General features: G+C 38.4%; 1 protein-coding gene across 4 annotated transcripts in view; it reads left to right on the plus strand.

Moving 5' to 3' along the window:
- The window catches only part of SCAF4 (SR-related CTD-associated factor 4), a 34,476-nt gene extending 21,123 nt beyond the window's left edge, over nt 1-13,353 (plus strand). For 2 of the 4 annotated variants that reach the window (XM_010585267.1, XM_010585269.1), the window contains 4 exons: nt 3,087-3,249; nt 3,383-3,463; nt 3,563-3,751; nt 12,146-13,353. In XM_010585267.1, coding sequence (XP_010583569.1) covers nt 3,087-3,249; nt 3,383-3,463; nt 3,563-3,751; nt 12,146-12,987 — 1,275 coding nt within the window. In that variant the 3' untranslated portion in view covers nt 12,988-13,353. Of the gene's footprint in view, nt 1-3,086; nt 3,250-3,382; nt 3,464-3,562; nt 3,752-4,602; nt 6,845-12,145 lie in introns of those variants that run through there. The other 2 variants (XM_010585271.1, XM_010585270.1) reach the window with 2 other exon arrangements.
- Nucleotides 13,354-15,773: the final 2,420 nt, after the last annotated feature.

Genomic DNA, 15,773 nt, shown 5'->3' on the forward strand with positions numbered 1-15,773 from the left:
AAGAGTGATAGCATGCATAGGTAAGTCTGATTCTTTGGCCTCAATAGCACACCCAGCCTTTTCTCAGCCACAGGGTCCTGGGTTGTTGACAAGATAGGTGAAATACTTCTGTTGTGTTGTGCTGCTGGAGTGAGCCCTTTTCTTGCCTATAGATTCAGGTGTCTGAGCTGTTGCTGAATCTGGTCCCACTCCTGCAGGTCTGAGTAATCCACCTCAGTGGTCCGCTCTGAGGGTAGGTCTGTGTTTATTTTTAAGTCATATTGCAGTGTCCAAGATCAACTTAAGTCTGTTTCTTGGTTACTGAGAGTCAGTTTCAGTTAATAGCACTTGTGATATCACTTGCTTTGCACATTCATTGATGAGGTTTTGGGCAATTGGTATTCCATTCTCCTGGCAAAGCTTGGTATTACCCTACCCAAACTGTCAGGCTTTGCCAGGGTTATACATTGCAGTCCAGGGGGATTGCTGTGGCCACCCTTTCCATAAATTTCCCAATCCAACCCAAAGTCCCTTTTCTTCATTTAATGCCTTTTCAGCCAGAAACTGGAGTCCAAGTTGAGTGTGTACCTCCCAAATTTCCTGATGTATTCATCAATCCCACATGCTCCTTCTCCCTCTAACTAGATGTGGGAGTTGTGCATTGGTCCAATATCCATCCCGTACCCCTTGTACTGAAACTGGCAGACTCCTCCTTTGCTGTCTTCCTGCTGGAGACTCCAGGTGTGCTTAAATGTATATTTAATTGTTTTGGAGCACTGTAGGTAGACTGTGCTCCTTTAGTTCACAGGGCCAATGATTCTCCTTCAAGTCTAAATCTGAGAGGTGTGCAGTAAGAAATAGTTGTACTTGAACACAAGCTAAACCCCAAGACATGTTTATTGAGATGCACCTGGCAGTCTGCATTACAGTTATTGAGAGGTTAGTTATTCCAGTTTCCAATGTTGCTAGTAAAATACCAGGTTTTCCCAATATTTGTCTCCCTAGTAGCATTTTTGTTGCTTTGTTTTATCCAATTCATTAGCTATTATTCTGAAACTATTCACCAGTCCTCTGTGTTTGTTATCTGTCAATGTTTATTAGCCATTGGTTCCATCTCTTTAATGAACAGAAACTTTATACTTCAAACTGTATTTTAAATGAGATGTTGTGACATTTACGCACAGATTTTTACCGCCTTCCTTTTTTCTTTCTGCTTAAAGGAAAGGTTTTAATATGTTACTTACAATTATGTATTAGAGGGTTAACTTAGGAAAAAAATTAAGTACAGCAGTTAAGCTTGGATAATTAGGTATGAATATCCTCTAATACATATCTAAATCATCTTCCTTTGATGTTACTTTTATTCTGGTTCCATCATAATATTTTACTATTCACTGTACCATCTCAAGCCATTGCGTATACATGCTTCATGCACAGTTTTCTCAGCTTTTAACTACTTAAGGACTGACAGCACTTAGCAAGTTTCCCCTCTTTTTTAAACCTTTTTGCCTTCTTGATACCCCTCCTCAATTCCTTCTGCTATGTACACACTCTGTATGTGAATGCTTGTTTCATAGAACATTACTGCAATCAACAGATCTGTCGCTATGTCTAGCTAATTTTGTAAGTTGTTCTTTGAAGGAGTGCCCTGTAAAACAAACAGAAAGACCTACTGAGACTATTAGGTTACTGTGGTTTTGGAGCACTTTTTCTAAAGCTTTAATTAATGGACAGCTTCATTAATGTGATTAATGGACACACCTCTAGGGTTACTTAGTGTTCATCTAGGTAGTTTTGGCCTCATATGGTACTCCTAGGTGTGCTTACCTGTGTGTGCGCTGTTGGCCTTGCAAGGTCCTAGTCCCCAGAAGGTCCTCATTGCTCCTTTCAACTTCTCTCTGAAGTTTGGCTGTTATTCACATAACACCCCCTAACCACCTGCAGGATCCAGCCATCCCTCATGGTGCCATGTGTAACTTTTGTCAGCTTCTCACATAGTTATCTGTCATGTCTGGCAATTTCTCCTGCCCTATCCAATAGTTTCTCACATCCTGCTCAGTTAGCTTAACTTCAGGTATGGCCTAATCAGCAGGTTATTATAAACCAGTAAATAACCAATTTAAAACTAAAAATAAAAAGTGGCGGTCTACACTAAAGCCTAATGAATTAAAGCCTATTGTAATTAATTGATTTTAAAATTCTAATAGCACAAGTTTTAACGTGCCTCAGCTCACTAACCTACGCATTGGTAAAGATCTTGCAACAGAAGTTTGAAGTGGCTAAAGCTGCCAAGCAGCTGATACATCTCCTCCAGTTTTAAGAATATTTTGCTTACTTTGGTTTAATGCCACTTCTTTCAGTTCTGAGAATAAAACAGTAAAGGCTTTTCCTTCTTTACTCTAGAAATAAAAAATGAGTTATGAAGGGTCTTGGTGTAGTAGTTCTGAAATTTTGATGGTTGTGGAGGTGAGTCAGTTATGATCACTTGAGTACACACCTCTCCTTTGCTTTAGTAAATCAATTTTAAATGCAGAGCATATTTTGATTAAATTTTTTTCTTTTGATTCCCACGCATTTAATATAGTTTTTATAGTAAGCTCATATTTATAAATGAGTCTATGGATCAACTTAGTTTAAACCAGTTTTCATTCAGAGCTTGATATAAATCAGAATTTAAAAAAATAAAAGTAAGGAAACAATAGTCACTCTTAATATATACAAACTCAGGTAGCGAAAAAGTTTTTAATTGCTCCAAAGTTGTGTGCATTATAGTGTATCATGTTGGATGGTAAAATTAATTCCAGCTACTGTGTAAAGGGTATATTTAGATGAGTTACCAGCATGCATGAATATCAATTTACCACAGAGAATAATTTTTTCTTTAAGAACAAAGGCAAACAAGATCAATGTTGATATGTTAAGTTGTAGGAATTCTTTGACTGCTAATTAGATCAGTTACGTGAGTCACTTTGTTGTAGAGTAACTTAAGGTAGCTTAATTTTTCTTGTTTTGATGGACAAAGCACAGAAGACAGCAGTCCACAGCTGAGCAACAAATAATCCCTTTCAGTCTTGAGGTAAATATTTTTCCCATTCTTTTTTTCTTAGGTTCCACCACATCCATCAGGTCCTCCTGTGGTTGGTGCACTCCAACCACCTGCTTTCACAGCACCTTTAGGAATCCCACCTCCTGGATTTGCTCCTGGAGTGCCACCACCACCACCGCCTCCATTTTTACGACCTGGTTTCAACCCAATGCATTTACCCCCAGGTATATTTATATATTCTTAGGAATAGCAAGTCCTTTTTTTAATCATATAGCAAATAAAAGCATCTGCCATATAAACTGCACAAGTACGTTTTGGTAAAGTGATACACAGTGGTAATACATACTTTTTTTATAGGCTTTCTTCCTCCTGGACCACCACCACCTATAACTCCTCCGGTATCTGTTCCTCACACTCCGGCAGTAAACATCCCAAATTGTAAGTGTTTAAATCTTGGGCAAGTGGCAGTAGGAGGAAGGTATCATGCAAGCAGAAAAGCTGACTTTTTTTTTAATATGTCAATGCATTGTTTCTTAGCTACAGCAACTGGTGTGAATGAAGACACTACAAAAGATTCATCTGTAGGAAATCCCATCCCAACAGTGGTTTCTGGATCCAGAGGGAATGCCGAAACTACTGATAGTTCCAAAATATATGGGACTGTTCCACCTCCTGTAGCACCTACTAATGTACCTGCTCCTGTGACCCAAGCTATTCCACTTCTTGGTAAGTTCATTTTTTGTATATGTTCTTCAGTTTATTGTTCCCTGAATTTAAAATATGATTTTGATTTTGCTAGTGACGTACAGTTCATGGGAAAGTAAAGCAGATTTTCCTAAACTTATTGAAATTTGTGCCCTTCTGTTGGCTTTTAAATCATTTTTAGAGGCTTGATTTTGCACAGAAGGAGCAGTAATTTTTTTATTATTGAAGATCTGTTTTCTGAAGAAATAAAAAGGCTGTAACATTTAAGTTAGAAATTCAGAACAGAATGAAATGCTGTCCACTTTTAACAAACTGAGGCTTATACCATATAGAAAATTCACTTGCAACAAAACATCTTTATGACATATGAACAATGTTTCAACTCAACTATTGCATGTATAAAATTAGCTTACAGAGAAGCAGTATTTTTTATAGTGTATTTCTTAAATCTGAAAATATGGTATACTTTTTATGTATGGAATAAATTATTTTAATAAAATGATAAAACAAAAGCTTTTATTTAGCCCTGCAGTATTACAGGTTTTGAAACCTTTTTAACAATATGTTGCCTTATTTCAATGTTACAAAATGGTATTTTGACTAGCAAAACCAAGCTAACTTTGGATATCTTACATAAATTACTTTTCACGATACGATACAAACTTGGTCAAACTTTTACAGAGTGTATACTGTTTAATGTTGCAGAGGTTCTGCTAAATATTTATTTTAGGATGGCCTTTTATGGGTCAGTGTCAAGAATATACTCGGGAGACTTATTTCCTACAAATTTTAATAAGATTTTTACATTTATGGGATTTCAGACCTCTAAATGAGAGCCTAACAAGTGAATGAAAAAGATAATTTTGTTTTAGTGTGTTTCTGCCCAGAACCTTACAGTTTATGCTGAAAAAATCCAAAGATTTGTGTCCCTGAGAGCTTACTGCTCTTATTGGATTTGATGGCTAAATTTTCCAGCCGTGACTAGTGATTTTTGGATCCTCATGTTGGAAACCCGAAATGAGACCCTTTTAAAAGGCATTTTTCAAAAAGTGAAGAGCTGTTTCTCTCTGAAAATCAGTCTGCTGATAAAAAGTATCAAAGCAGATATGCAAAACCAGAAGCTAATTGTTTTAGAGTATCTTGGACACTTGGCAAACAGAGAAAAGCTTAAAAAAAATTCTGCAGTGACACCATGGATTGAGAGAAGTCTGTAGTGATACAGATTATTGGACTATACATTTAAGACATTCACATCTTAATGATGAAGTTACGCTTTTTGTAATTGTAAAACAGTATTACCAGGTTTTTTGAAGTTTCATGGTGCTATGTCTTGTATGGCATAACTTGAACTTTTTATTCCAAGCCTTTAGAATGTATTAAGTTACAAGAAAAAGGTTTTAGAAAATTAAGATTGAAGTGAAGTAAATTACATACCCACATTAGTTACTTGGACAGTAGCTTTTTTTAATTCTTACAAATTCAAGGAAGCTGAATTTGAGAAATCGGAAGATGAAGAACTTGCCTTTGTTTTTACTAACTTATTTACTGAATAGTTGAGGCAGATAAAATTGTCCATGTGGTCAGAATGACTTCTGTCAACATTCAGTCTCATCAACAAGGGGATAGGAGAGTTTCTTTTTATAAGAGTGCATGTGTGAGCTTACAGAGTAGTCCTGAAGAAACAGCTTAGAGATCTGTGTATTTACTTAAGTAATAGCATTTTATGTTGATAAGTGTCTTATTTCAAGAAGTTATTTATAATCAAGGAGTAATGTAAAATCATTCCATCCTGACATTTTGGAGTTAAGGGGGACTGTCCACAGTCTGATATAAGATACAAGAAAACTAGAAGAAAAAGATTATAATATTTTACATGATTAAAGATAAAAAATTAGTATCAGTTGTCTTTGCTTTTAAAACTTTTCAGTAGATTTACACAAATGAAACTATCTTCTTAAATCCACTTTGATTCACTTATCAATTGAGCTTAGCTCTGCATGTGAGAGTCTAGATCTGGTCTTCCCTTAGGCTGGAAGAAAAACATGAAAGAGGTCCTGTTTTCTGCCACTCATGCTGATCTAGATAGCAAAGAAGTGTCCCTTGAAGTCTTGCCCTCCCCATCCTGTGAGTTCAAGAGCTGGCCAGGCTGCATCGTCATTCCTTCCTTTTCATTCTGTGTGTCAGGTTTCACTCCTAGGGAAATCAAAGCATGGGAAATGGAGTGTGCCAGGGTTTCACCATGTGTGCGAACATGAGATGCAATCTACATATGCATCCTGGTCCCGGAGCCCAGAAGTACTTGCAGGCTTGACAGTTTAAATGTAGCCTTAGTGTCTGACCTACAGTCTTACACAGGTCAGTGGCAAATGAACTGGACAAAATAAATGAGTAGGTACAGCATCACCCTTGGTTAGCCATGGGAAAGTGCAGGCAAGGGAAATCAAATGCTTCAGACTGAAGGACCTCATGTTCACAAGTACATGGTTTAGTAATTTGAATAGATGACTGCTCGTGTGACTGGTTTCTCACGAAGTCCTTAAACCGCTTGTTAAACATTCCCATGATGTGGCTCTCCAAGCTGAGATAAGAAGGTGGAAAAAAGATTTGTTTGACAGCATCACGAAGTATGTCATGAGGACTCTGCTTGGGGAAATAGGCATGAAGGGGCTCGAATAGTGTAACATGAAGAATGAAGAAATGTCCTTCGGATATTTGGGCAGTATAGAAGAACTTACTTCAGCAGGCTGAATTCAAGGAATGAAGATTTCTCTGAAGAGACTGTCATAGAAATCTAAACTTAACCTTGCTTGAGAACACCTTTTGTAATCTGTACAAATGCAGGAGCTCTTTTCTAATTTTTGTAACTTCAAAATGAAACTTATCTATCTGTTCAGTTTTTATATGGAAGATATGTTACAAAGTAATTCTAAATTGATTATTGTAAGATTTCATATGCTTTCTTAGTAATGTAAGTTGCATTCTGTTTCATCTCACTAATTTCATTCGTTCCTCTAATGTAATTCTTTCATCACTTCCAACAAAGACATGTTTGTGCTTCAGAGGAGTGATCCCTTGTGGACATTTGTCTGAATTTTTTTGTGCTTATTTCTGAAAACCACCCTCAGGTTGTTCTGATTTAGTTGTATCCTTGATCATATTCACTGCTGTTATAGTTTCTTGTTCTTAATCTGAACAAGATTATCCAGACTGTAACTGGTTTTGTGAGTGTGTGCTCATGTCATTTTTTTTAAATGATCTGCAAAGCAGATATTTTTAGACTCCTTTTACATGTGCATATTGCAGAAAGTGACAGGCTTTTAAATAATTTTTGATTTGCCAACTTGTTCTTAGTGTTGAGCAAATGCTGTAATTTGGACCAGTAATAAACTGCTGTTGTAGATGCTATGTTTTAAATATTCAAATTCTGTGATCTATTATCTTGATTAAATACACCATATTGCAGTTTGTAGGTTCTGGTCTAGTGCTCTTTTTACCAAAATTCCTACAATGATAATTACATATTATCAAAGATTAATTATACTGTAGTTCTCATCGAACTTCGTATTCATTTCCTGTTAATGCATGCTGAACTATTATTCTTTTTTCCCTTGCTGGTTTGTTCTTAAGTAACTACATGGTCTTTTTGTAATCTGCATTAAATTATAAAAGACAGAATACAATACTCTCTGAGCTCATCAGAGTATTACTGTATTATAAAGTGGATACTTCCTTCACAGGAAGGATGAACTTTTTATTAATACAGGATATGAACAGTGATAAACCTAATACATTTCTGAATTTCTTGTGATAGCCCATTTTAAAAACATAACAACCACTGCATGTTTGTTAATGATATATATGACTGTTGCTTTCATAATACTACCAAAAGAGAATTCAGAGGTAAGGAAACATGAACTCTCAAGCACCATTCATGGAATTCAGTTTTGCCTTGATGATTCCCTTGACCTGGATCAGTTTAGTGTTTATGTTTGATAAAGCAGGAATTTTAGAAGTCTTAATACCAGTAAGCAACACTGTACACATAATGCAGTTTGACTCTTACATCCTTGTTTAAGCATCTTAACATGAATAGCAGCAAGCTTCTGCTGGCTTCAGTGATGGACATTGACTACCCTGAAAAATGTTGGTATTTATGGCAAGTTATTTAAGCTCTGAATTGATATTTAGGCTCTTAAGTTTAGGCTTCTTTCTTTACAGTCTTGGGCCTGGTCTAAAGGATTCTGTATCAAACACCAGAAAAAGACACAAGACTTACAACATTGTCCCCCTTTCAAGAATTTCCTGGTAGTATTTAATGTTGTAGTTTTAAGATGCAACATTCCCCACTGGAGAGTGATCGGAAAATTTATGTATCATACTACATGTTGCAGAACATCAGCATCAAAGTGTAAACTTTTAGCCCATTCTGCTGGAATTGAAAGCTTTTGACTTCTTGTTCTCATACATGTTTCCATTAGATTTGCAAAGGAGATGTATTTGAAGCAGGATTGCTGTGTCAGATACAGAAAACACCATTCCTCCACTTGCTTTCTTGTAACAGGACAGCTGAGAAGTAATTTAACAGATTATAAGAAACACTGTAATCACTTATTGAGCAGAGTTCAGTTAAAAAAAATAATAATCAGATGCTACACTTATTGGTTGTGTTAGCATTTGTAACACTGATAATTATCACAAGGGAACATGGGATTTGTCCAGCCAGAAGAAAAGATAATCAGAAATGGAATTACAGTGACACAGAAATCTGGCTTTTTACCTAATTTATGAAAATAGTAAGGGTGACTCCTGTGATCTCTCTGGATAGAAGACACTTCTTCAGGACAGCTATAGCATTTTGGCTATGTCTTACAAGTAAAGTGAAATTATGAAACTTGGCACTGTGTGATTGTTCTTGCACCTCTGAAACAACACTCTTGGCGATGGGTTTTCCTAGTACACTTGCATCTGCGTTCTTCATAGTAAACACTTCGCAAGTTCTGAAGACCTTTCACTGTGCATCACTGCTAAAAGTTACAAATAAAAATAAGTTGTGAAAGCAATCTATATTTTTACACATTTGAACAGAATAACATATTAGGTGTAAGGTCTGAGGATTTTGTCTCCAGTATTAAAAGCCCTGTCTTGGCCAAGTTACGTAGAATAAGCAATTGGTGAAAGGGATGGCTGTATTTCATACCCATAAGCGAGAAGACAAGGTTAGCTCCTACAAAAAGGCTTACAGTTGTGAACAAATGAATACATACAGGCTGGGGCAGATAAATTCTGTCACTCGTCTGGCCAGGTATGAGATGGTCATTAAAATCACTTCATTGTTTCTCTAGGAGCTCTGGTACTTCTTTTCAAGTTTGACAGACTATTTAAATTTTACATACTGTCTCTCCCTATATAAGACAACAAAAGGCTTTAAATTTTCCTAGACACTGCATGTGCAATCTGTACCACTGATTTTACTGAGTGTTCTTAGTAAACTTGGATGTGTTTCTGGACACCTTCAAGAGTACATTTTTAATTGGTGCCTGATTTGTTAGCACAGCAAGGAAGCTCTAATAGTTCTTTCTAGTGTACTTCAGCCTCAACATTTGAGTGGGCTGATTTAAAACAGTGTTCAGCTACCCTGCTGATGCAGTCCATATTGAAAGAGTGAGTTTCAGCTACCATTATGCTGCTTCTATGCATGAAGTATGGTTGAGAAATTAAATTACTCGTACTTGTTAAATTTAAAAAAGCCTTTCACACTTGCCTCATGTTCATGCTGTTGTAACCCACATCTACTCTGCTGATGTAGAGCAGAAGCATATGCTTATCCACTCCAGCTCATTTGATCTCAATTATTCTTTTCTGCCTTATTTTTAATCTTCTGTGGAAGAACTTAGTTATCAACAAAAATATCCCTAAACCTCAGAATTCAGCAAAATAACATTCTTGGAAGACATCATTAAGCCATATGTTTGTCTTGTCAGATCTGTAGTACTGAGTCATGGGAGGAGTTTAAACTAGGTGACTTACAGCCGTGATTATGAACAGGAGGAGGGGGAGGGCTGTGCATTTTGAAGTTAAAATGAAAAAAAACCCCCAAACCAAAAAACCAGAAAAAATATGCTGTTGCTGCTGGAACATTTCTTTCAAAGAGTGTGACCTATCAAGCCGTGTCTTAAAAGTGACTGCTTGGAGGGGAAGGTAAGAATACCATGGACTGGAAGAATACTCACACCTTTGTTACCTGAGTTCTCCTGATAGGCAAAATATAATTTCCTTCTAATATGAATATGAAGAGCACTCATAAAAAGGTTTCTGTTGGAGATGTTAAGCAGAAGTGGTGTGGTGAAAGGGCAACGTATGTTCTTCAGAATTGGGATAGAAATGCTAACTAAATCAGATGGAGGAAGAGGGAAGCTACGATAGCTGAATGGAAAGTTATTTGGGACGCCTGCTCCATTGTGCTCATGAAGCTGAAATCAAAGTGCAGTTTTCACTGATGACACTGCCAAGTATTTAATTCTAGTATTAATTCATACAGCTATTTCACATTGTAGTTTTACCTAGGGCAGGAGGTACAAAATTTTACGTAACCTGCGTTCTTAACTTTCATTTTGTTAGTATATAGTTTCAACAAATTTACAAAGGAATGCAGGATGGATTAGGAGAGATTTGTGCTTGTTCTGCTGGCAACTGTTGATTCCTTTAAATTTCAGTTGGGGAGTTTAAAAAACAACACATTCTTTCTCAGATACGGAGCTTATTTTCAGGTAAATAACTGCTAGTGAGCAGAAGGAGCAGGTAGATCCAGTATAAAGGCTACAGAGAACATGAGACAACAGTATCACTAGTTCAAACAAAAGGAGACATGTGAGATGAGCTGGCACACATATGAAGTCCTCAGCTGGAGCTTGGTAATCCTTGTTCATTTTGGCTTGTCATGTTGATGTCAACAAGCTTTGGGCTGACCTTTCTCAAACAGTATGTTTTGAGAGTTAATTCTTTTCATCTTACGAATACCATGCTAAAAACAAGAGTCCAGGAACAAAAATGGAAAATAGTTGGTGTTGGATTATGTGCTATGAAGGATGGAAAACCATATTTTAAAAAAAAACCCAGAAATTACCTGTTGCATTTCCTTTTGGTTTACATTGCAAGGTTTATTCTACTAAAATTAAGCTTTGTTGTATCCCTTTTCTCTGGAATGGTAAATTGAACTCTCTGTGATTTTCTGTTCCTACTCCAGCCGTGTTCTGACCTTGCCTCTCCCTTCATAGCTTACTGTATCTGCCACCTCTTCTGCATGTTGAAAATCTTGTTGATGACCAGTTCAAATCTCAAGCATTTTAGCCAGATACAATTTCACTGACGTTTGTAATTGAGGAGAAAGGTTTTAAAGCTGACTACAGGAGGTGAGGTGTCTTTAATTAGAAGCCTAGGAAGCATAACCTATTAGGAAGGTGTTTCGTCAGCAGTCAGTTGACGAAGCAAGACACTGAGCTGGAGATCAGGAGGAGCTCTGACCTGCAAAATGGCAACGGCTTCTTCACAAAAGGAAGCCTTTAGGATAAGTAATTACTTACTACCATTGCAATATTAATTACTTCTAGCACAACACAAACTTCTGTTTAAAGACAATGCTCTCTTTACAGTATGCAGATGCCCTGGTTTCAGCTGGGGTAGAGTTTATTTTCTTTCTAGTAGCTGGTACAGTGTTATGTTTTGGATTCAGTATGAGAAGAATGTTGATAACACACTGATGTTTTCAGTTGTTGCTCAGTAGTGTTTAGACTAAAAGTCAAGGATTTTTCAGTTTCCCCCATGCTCTGCCGTCAAGCAGGTGCACAAGCAGTTGGGAGGGGACACAGCCAGGACAGCTGACCCAAACTGGCCAAAGGGGTATTCCATACTGTGTGACATCATGCCCAGTATATAAACTGGGGGGAGTTGGCCTGGGGGCATCGCTGCTCAGGAACTAACTGGGCATTGATCGGCGAGTGGTGAGCAATTGCATTGTGCATCACTTGCTTTGTATATTCCAATCCTTACATTATTATTGTAATTTTATTATTGTTACTGTTATTGTTATTAGTTTCTTTCTTTCTTTCTGTCCTATTAAACTGTTCTTATGTGAACCCATGAGTTATACTTTTTTTCCCCCAATTCTCTCCCCCATCCCACTGGGTGGGGGAGAAGTGAGTGAGCAGCTGCGTGGTGCTTAGTTGCTGGCTGGGGTTAAACCACGACAGTAAACCAGCACAGGAAACTTTGCAGGCTGCTCCCCCCCAAATTTTGGTGTTACTCATTTCACGAGATTATTTCAGAATGTTTTTGATATTATGAAAATGCTTTTATTTCCCTCCAGCCAGCCTCTGATTTTACTTTGTGTGTGTGTGTGTGTGTGTCTGTTTTTTTCAGGCACTCAAGGAGTTGCGCCGCCCCCACCAGCCCCTGTTGTTGGGTTGCAGACTCCATCCACTGGCCTCTTAGGTGCCCGGCCTGGTTTGATACCACTCCAGCGACCGCCAGGAATGCCACCCCCTCCTCTGCAGCGGTTTCCCTTGATGCCACCGCGACACATGCCTCCCCACATGATGCACAGAGGGCCCCCGCCGGGGCCAGGGGGCTTTGGGATGCCTCCCCCCCACGGAATGAAAACCCCCTTCCCACCGCCAGGTCACTTTGTGAGACCTGGGGGGATGCCGGGAAGCGGGGGGCCAGGCGGACCCGAGGATAACAGAGATGGGAGGCAGTTTAGGAATGACAGGCAGACGTTCACGCCTAACAGAGACCAGGAAAGGTTTGGAAGGAGATCTTTCGGAAATCGGGTAGAAAACGATCGTGAGCGCTATGGTAACCGCAACGATGACAGAGATCACGAGCGACTTGGTAATCGTGACAGGCGAGACTGGGGACGAAGAAGCCCTGAGCGTGATAGACACAGAGACTTGGAGGACAGAAACAGGCGGTCCAGTGGCCATCGAGACAGAGAGAGAGATTCGAGAGATAGGGAGTCTCGTAGAGACAAGGAAGAAAATCGAGGAAAGGAAAAATCAGAGATGACAGACAGGGCAGATGGTGACAAAAACCATGAATCTCATAGCGGCAAAATGGAAGACGCAGACATTGTTTCAGAACTTGCTGCGGGAGAGTCTGAATCTACAGGTGTAAAACCTGTTGAAGAGTTAACATCCGAGGCTACCTCATCTGTGGAACAAGCGGAAAAGGATATGGGCTCAGTGGCGGAGGCTCCTCGCTAGCGACTGGAAGTTGTCGAAAGATGACAGTGACATTTGTTGGAGTGTAGACCTTTAGAGTTGTACAGTCTGCTGTATTATATTTGCTTCTGCTTATATCACAGCCCCTCAGTAGTTGGTGGGGAATTGTAAGCAATTTGATTGCTTCCCTTCTATTTAAAATAGCCACAACATAACATGAAATACTGAAGATATGATTAAAATATTACCCATTTTTGCTGTAACTTTTTTAAAGTTTTGACTTTAAAAAGTTTACAAATCAGAAGTAGAAGTGCTTTCTATTTTTTTTTTAATTTAAGAAAAGGTAACGGTGAAAGCTCCTCAAAACAATAGGGATGTGTTTTTAATAAACTCTATTTTCGTAACAAACTTTAACGTGTGCTATTCTTCCTACACTGCACTGAAGTGGAAAAGGAGTGTTCAACATCTTAAAGTTTGAACTGTTAATGCTGTACTGGAGTCTAAATTAGACTGTTTTGTTTATATTTGTTGAAAGAAGTACATCTGTTTGTGTAGCTATTCACAGAAGCAAATTTTATTTGTAATAGTCATCTTGATTTTTAGATTGCTGCATTTTAATGATCTACTTGACCATACTAGGTAAAAGTTAGTTGTTTTAAAATGTTAATTGAAGAGTTAACTGTTTAGTGTTTGCAATGCAATCAGTTTTTTTTCTTTTTTTTTTTCTTCTTCTTCTTTTTCTCCCCCTCCAACTGGTTCTGTGGTAAATGTTGCCCTAATTAGCCTTTTTTAAAAAAGTGGACACCTTCAGACATACTTAGTCTGCTCTGCTTGTGATGTTATAAAATTACTGTGTGTGGTGGGCTAGGAAGCACACTGGTTCAGCATCTTTTGTACTTGTTATTCATTGATGCTTTTTGGAAAGCGGGGTGAAAGAGAAATCAAAGACACCAAAACACAATATAAAATGCTATTTTTTTTAAATGGGGCCGGGAAAAGGAAGGGAGGCGGGAGGGTGCGTGAGGATTTTAAAATGCTGCCTCTTCATTCAGACAAATCTGGGCTGCTACTGTTGTCTGTGTTAACGATGTCTACCTCCTGTAATCCTGCAAGAGGTAGGTTTAGAATTTTTACCCACCTAGTGTTGTACCTATCAGACTGATGGACAGAGTGCATTTTCTTGTATTTGTGTAAGTTTTGCCATCTTCTCTCCATATCACTCAAGTAATGTTGTCAAATGTTAAGAGGGCAAAGACTAGTTCTTGGTGGTCGGCCCTTCAGGCGCCAACAGCGCTGTACTGAGCGGAGTCGGAGCCCTGGCAGTTCTGCCCCAAACACGCTCACCCGTCGATCAGCCACACCCCCAGCCTTCAGTTGAAGCTTGTTTAACTCTAGAAGCGTAGTGGGAAAATTGTATGAATCCTGTGCATATTTAATATTTTTTTTTTCTCCTTGATATAGGTGTGTTCTACTTTGAAAGTTGGGTTTTTTTCCCGAAGTGAAGGGCAGCTGCTTTCTTACATCAGTACTTTTTCATAGCTGCTCTGCGGCAGAGGGAATTTTTTCTGGGGGAGGGAGGGGGGTGGGAAAGCAAATGTGGAGTTATGGACTGGGGAGAGGACATATATTTTTATGTTCTTGCAATAGCAGAATAAAGAGAGAAAAAAAACTGTTTACATACTTGTAGTGAACTCAACTTCCATGTGTTGCAACTTGTGTCCTTAATGTTTGTTTCATGCTGGGCCAGTGGAACTAACTTTTTTCATACAAAGCCAGACATTTATGTCTTATGTTTTAAGACCTGTCTTAGTAAAAACTGCCATAATTCTATAAAGAGGTAGGATTTTTTTAATGAATATACTTTATTAAAAGATTTGACAACAAGAATGAGACAGAAGGCTTATCTGTTCACACAAATGCCACCTCACATTCTCTCCATTTCCCTTATTAGGAATTTGAGGACAAAGCCTAGGAAAACTTGGATGTCCATTGCAGAACAATTTCTTACTGCCTTCTGAAGCAGTGATTGTGTAATAAACCTACTGGCGATGCATCATCTTTACAGCATCACCAGTGTAACTGTATCCTACCCTTCTACAACTACCAGCTTTCTGGCTTTAAAATAAGACAAGCTAGAAATTTGTATGTAAAGGTTAGCTCAGTGCAAGCACCCATTACTGATAAAGACAATACACTGTTAGCAATTAACACCTTGGTGATTGAGCCTGTGCTTGCCAATTACAATGATTTGTACATAAACCGAGCATTCTACATTCTTCAGTACAGCAGTGACCTGTAGGCTAGCGTGATGTCAGACGCTGAACCCAGCAAAACAGGTTTGAAAGTCAAGATCTGCATGTGCCAGGCTTTCAAAGCAGCAAGGTTCAGCACTGAGAATGGTGGGGAGGGGAGGCAAGTCTTAGAGCTGTCAGAGCTCCCCTTCCTCTACAGCTTGACCTACAGTTGTTGAGCACTTGGTAGTTGCGGGTGTGCTCGGCCTCCCCTGATGCATAAGGAGGGAACTGAAAGGTGCAGTCACTATCTTAATTCTGCTGCAGCAGCTGAATCAGAGCATAGACTAATCCACTGGAAGAGGTACAGGTGGGTAGAGACTGTACACACAATTGTTTGCCACCTGCAATGAATGTTAAGTTTAAAGCATTTAAATTTACAGTATTATTGCTATACTACCAAAAGCCATTCCATTTGTAACATGCTACACTGAAATCTAGGTGTCTAGAACTACAACCAACTACTTCCATGAGTATCTCTTATGTACAAGATAAAGGAATGTTGATACAAGTCTTCATTAAAATTAGTAATTTTCT

This window comes from Haliaeetus leucocephalus, unplaced genomic scaffold (assembly GCF_000737465.1).
Source record: "Haliaeetus leucocephalus isolate CR32 unplaced genomic scaffold, Haliaeetus_leucocephalus-4.0 Scaffold93, whole genome shotgun sequence".
Taxonomy (NCBI): Eukaryota; Metazoa; Chordata; class Aves; order Accipitriformes; family Accipitridae; genus Haliaeetus; species Haliaeetus leucocephalus.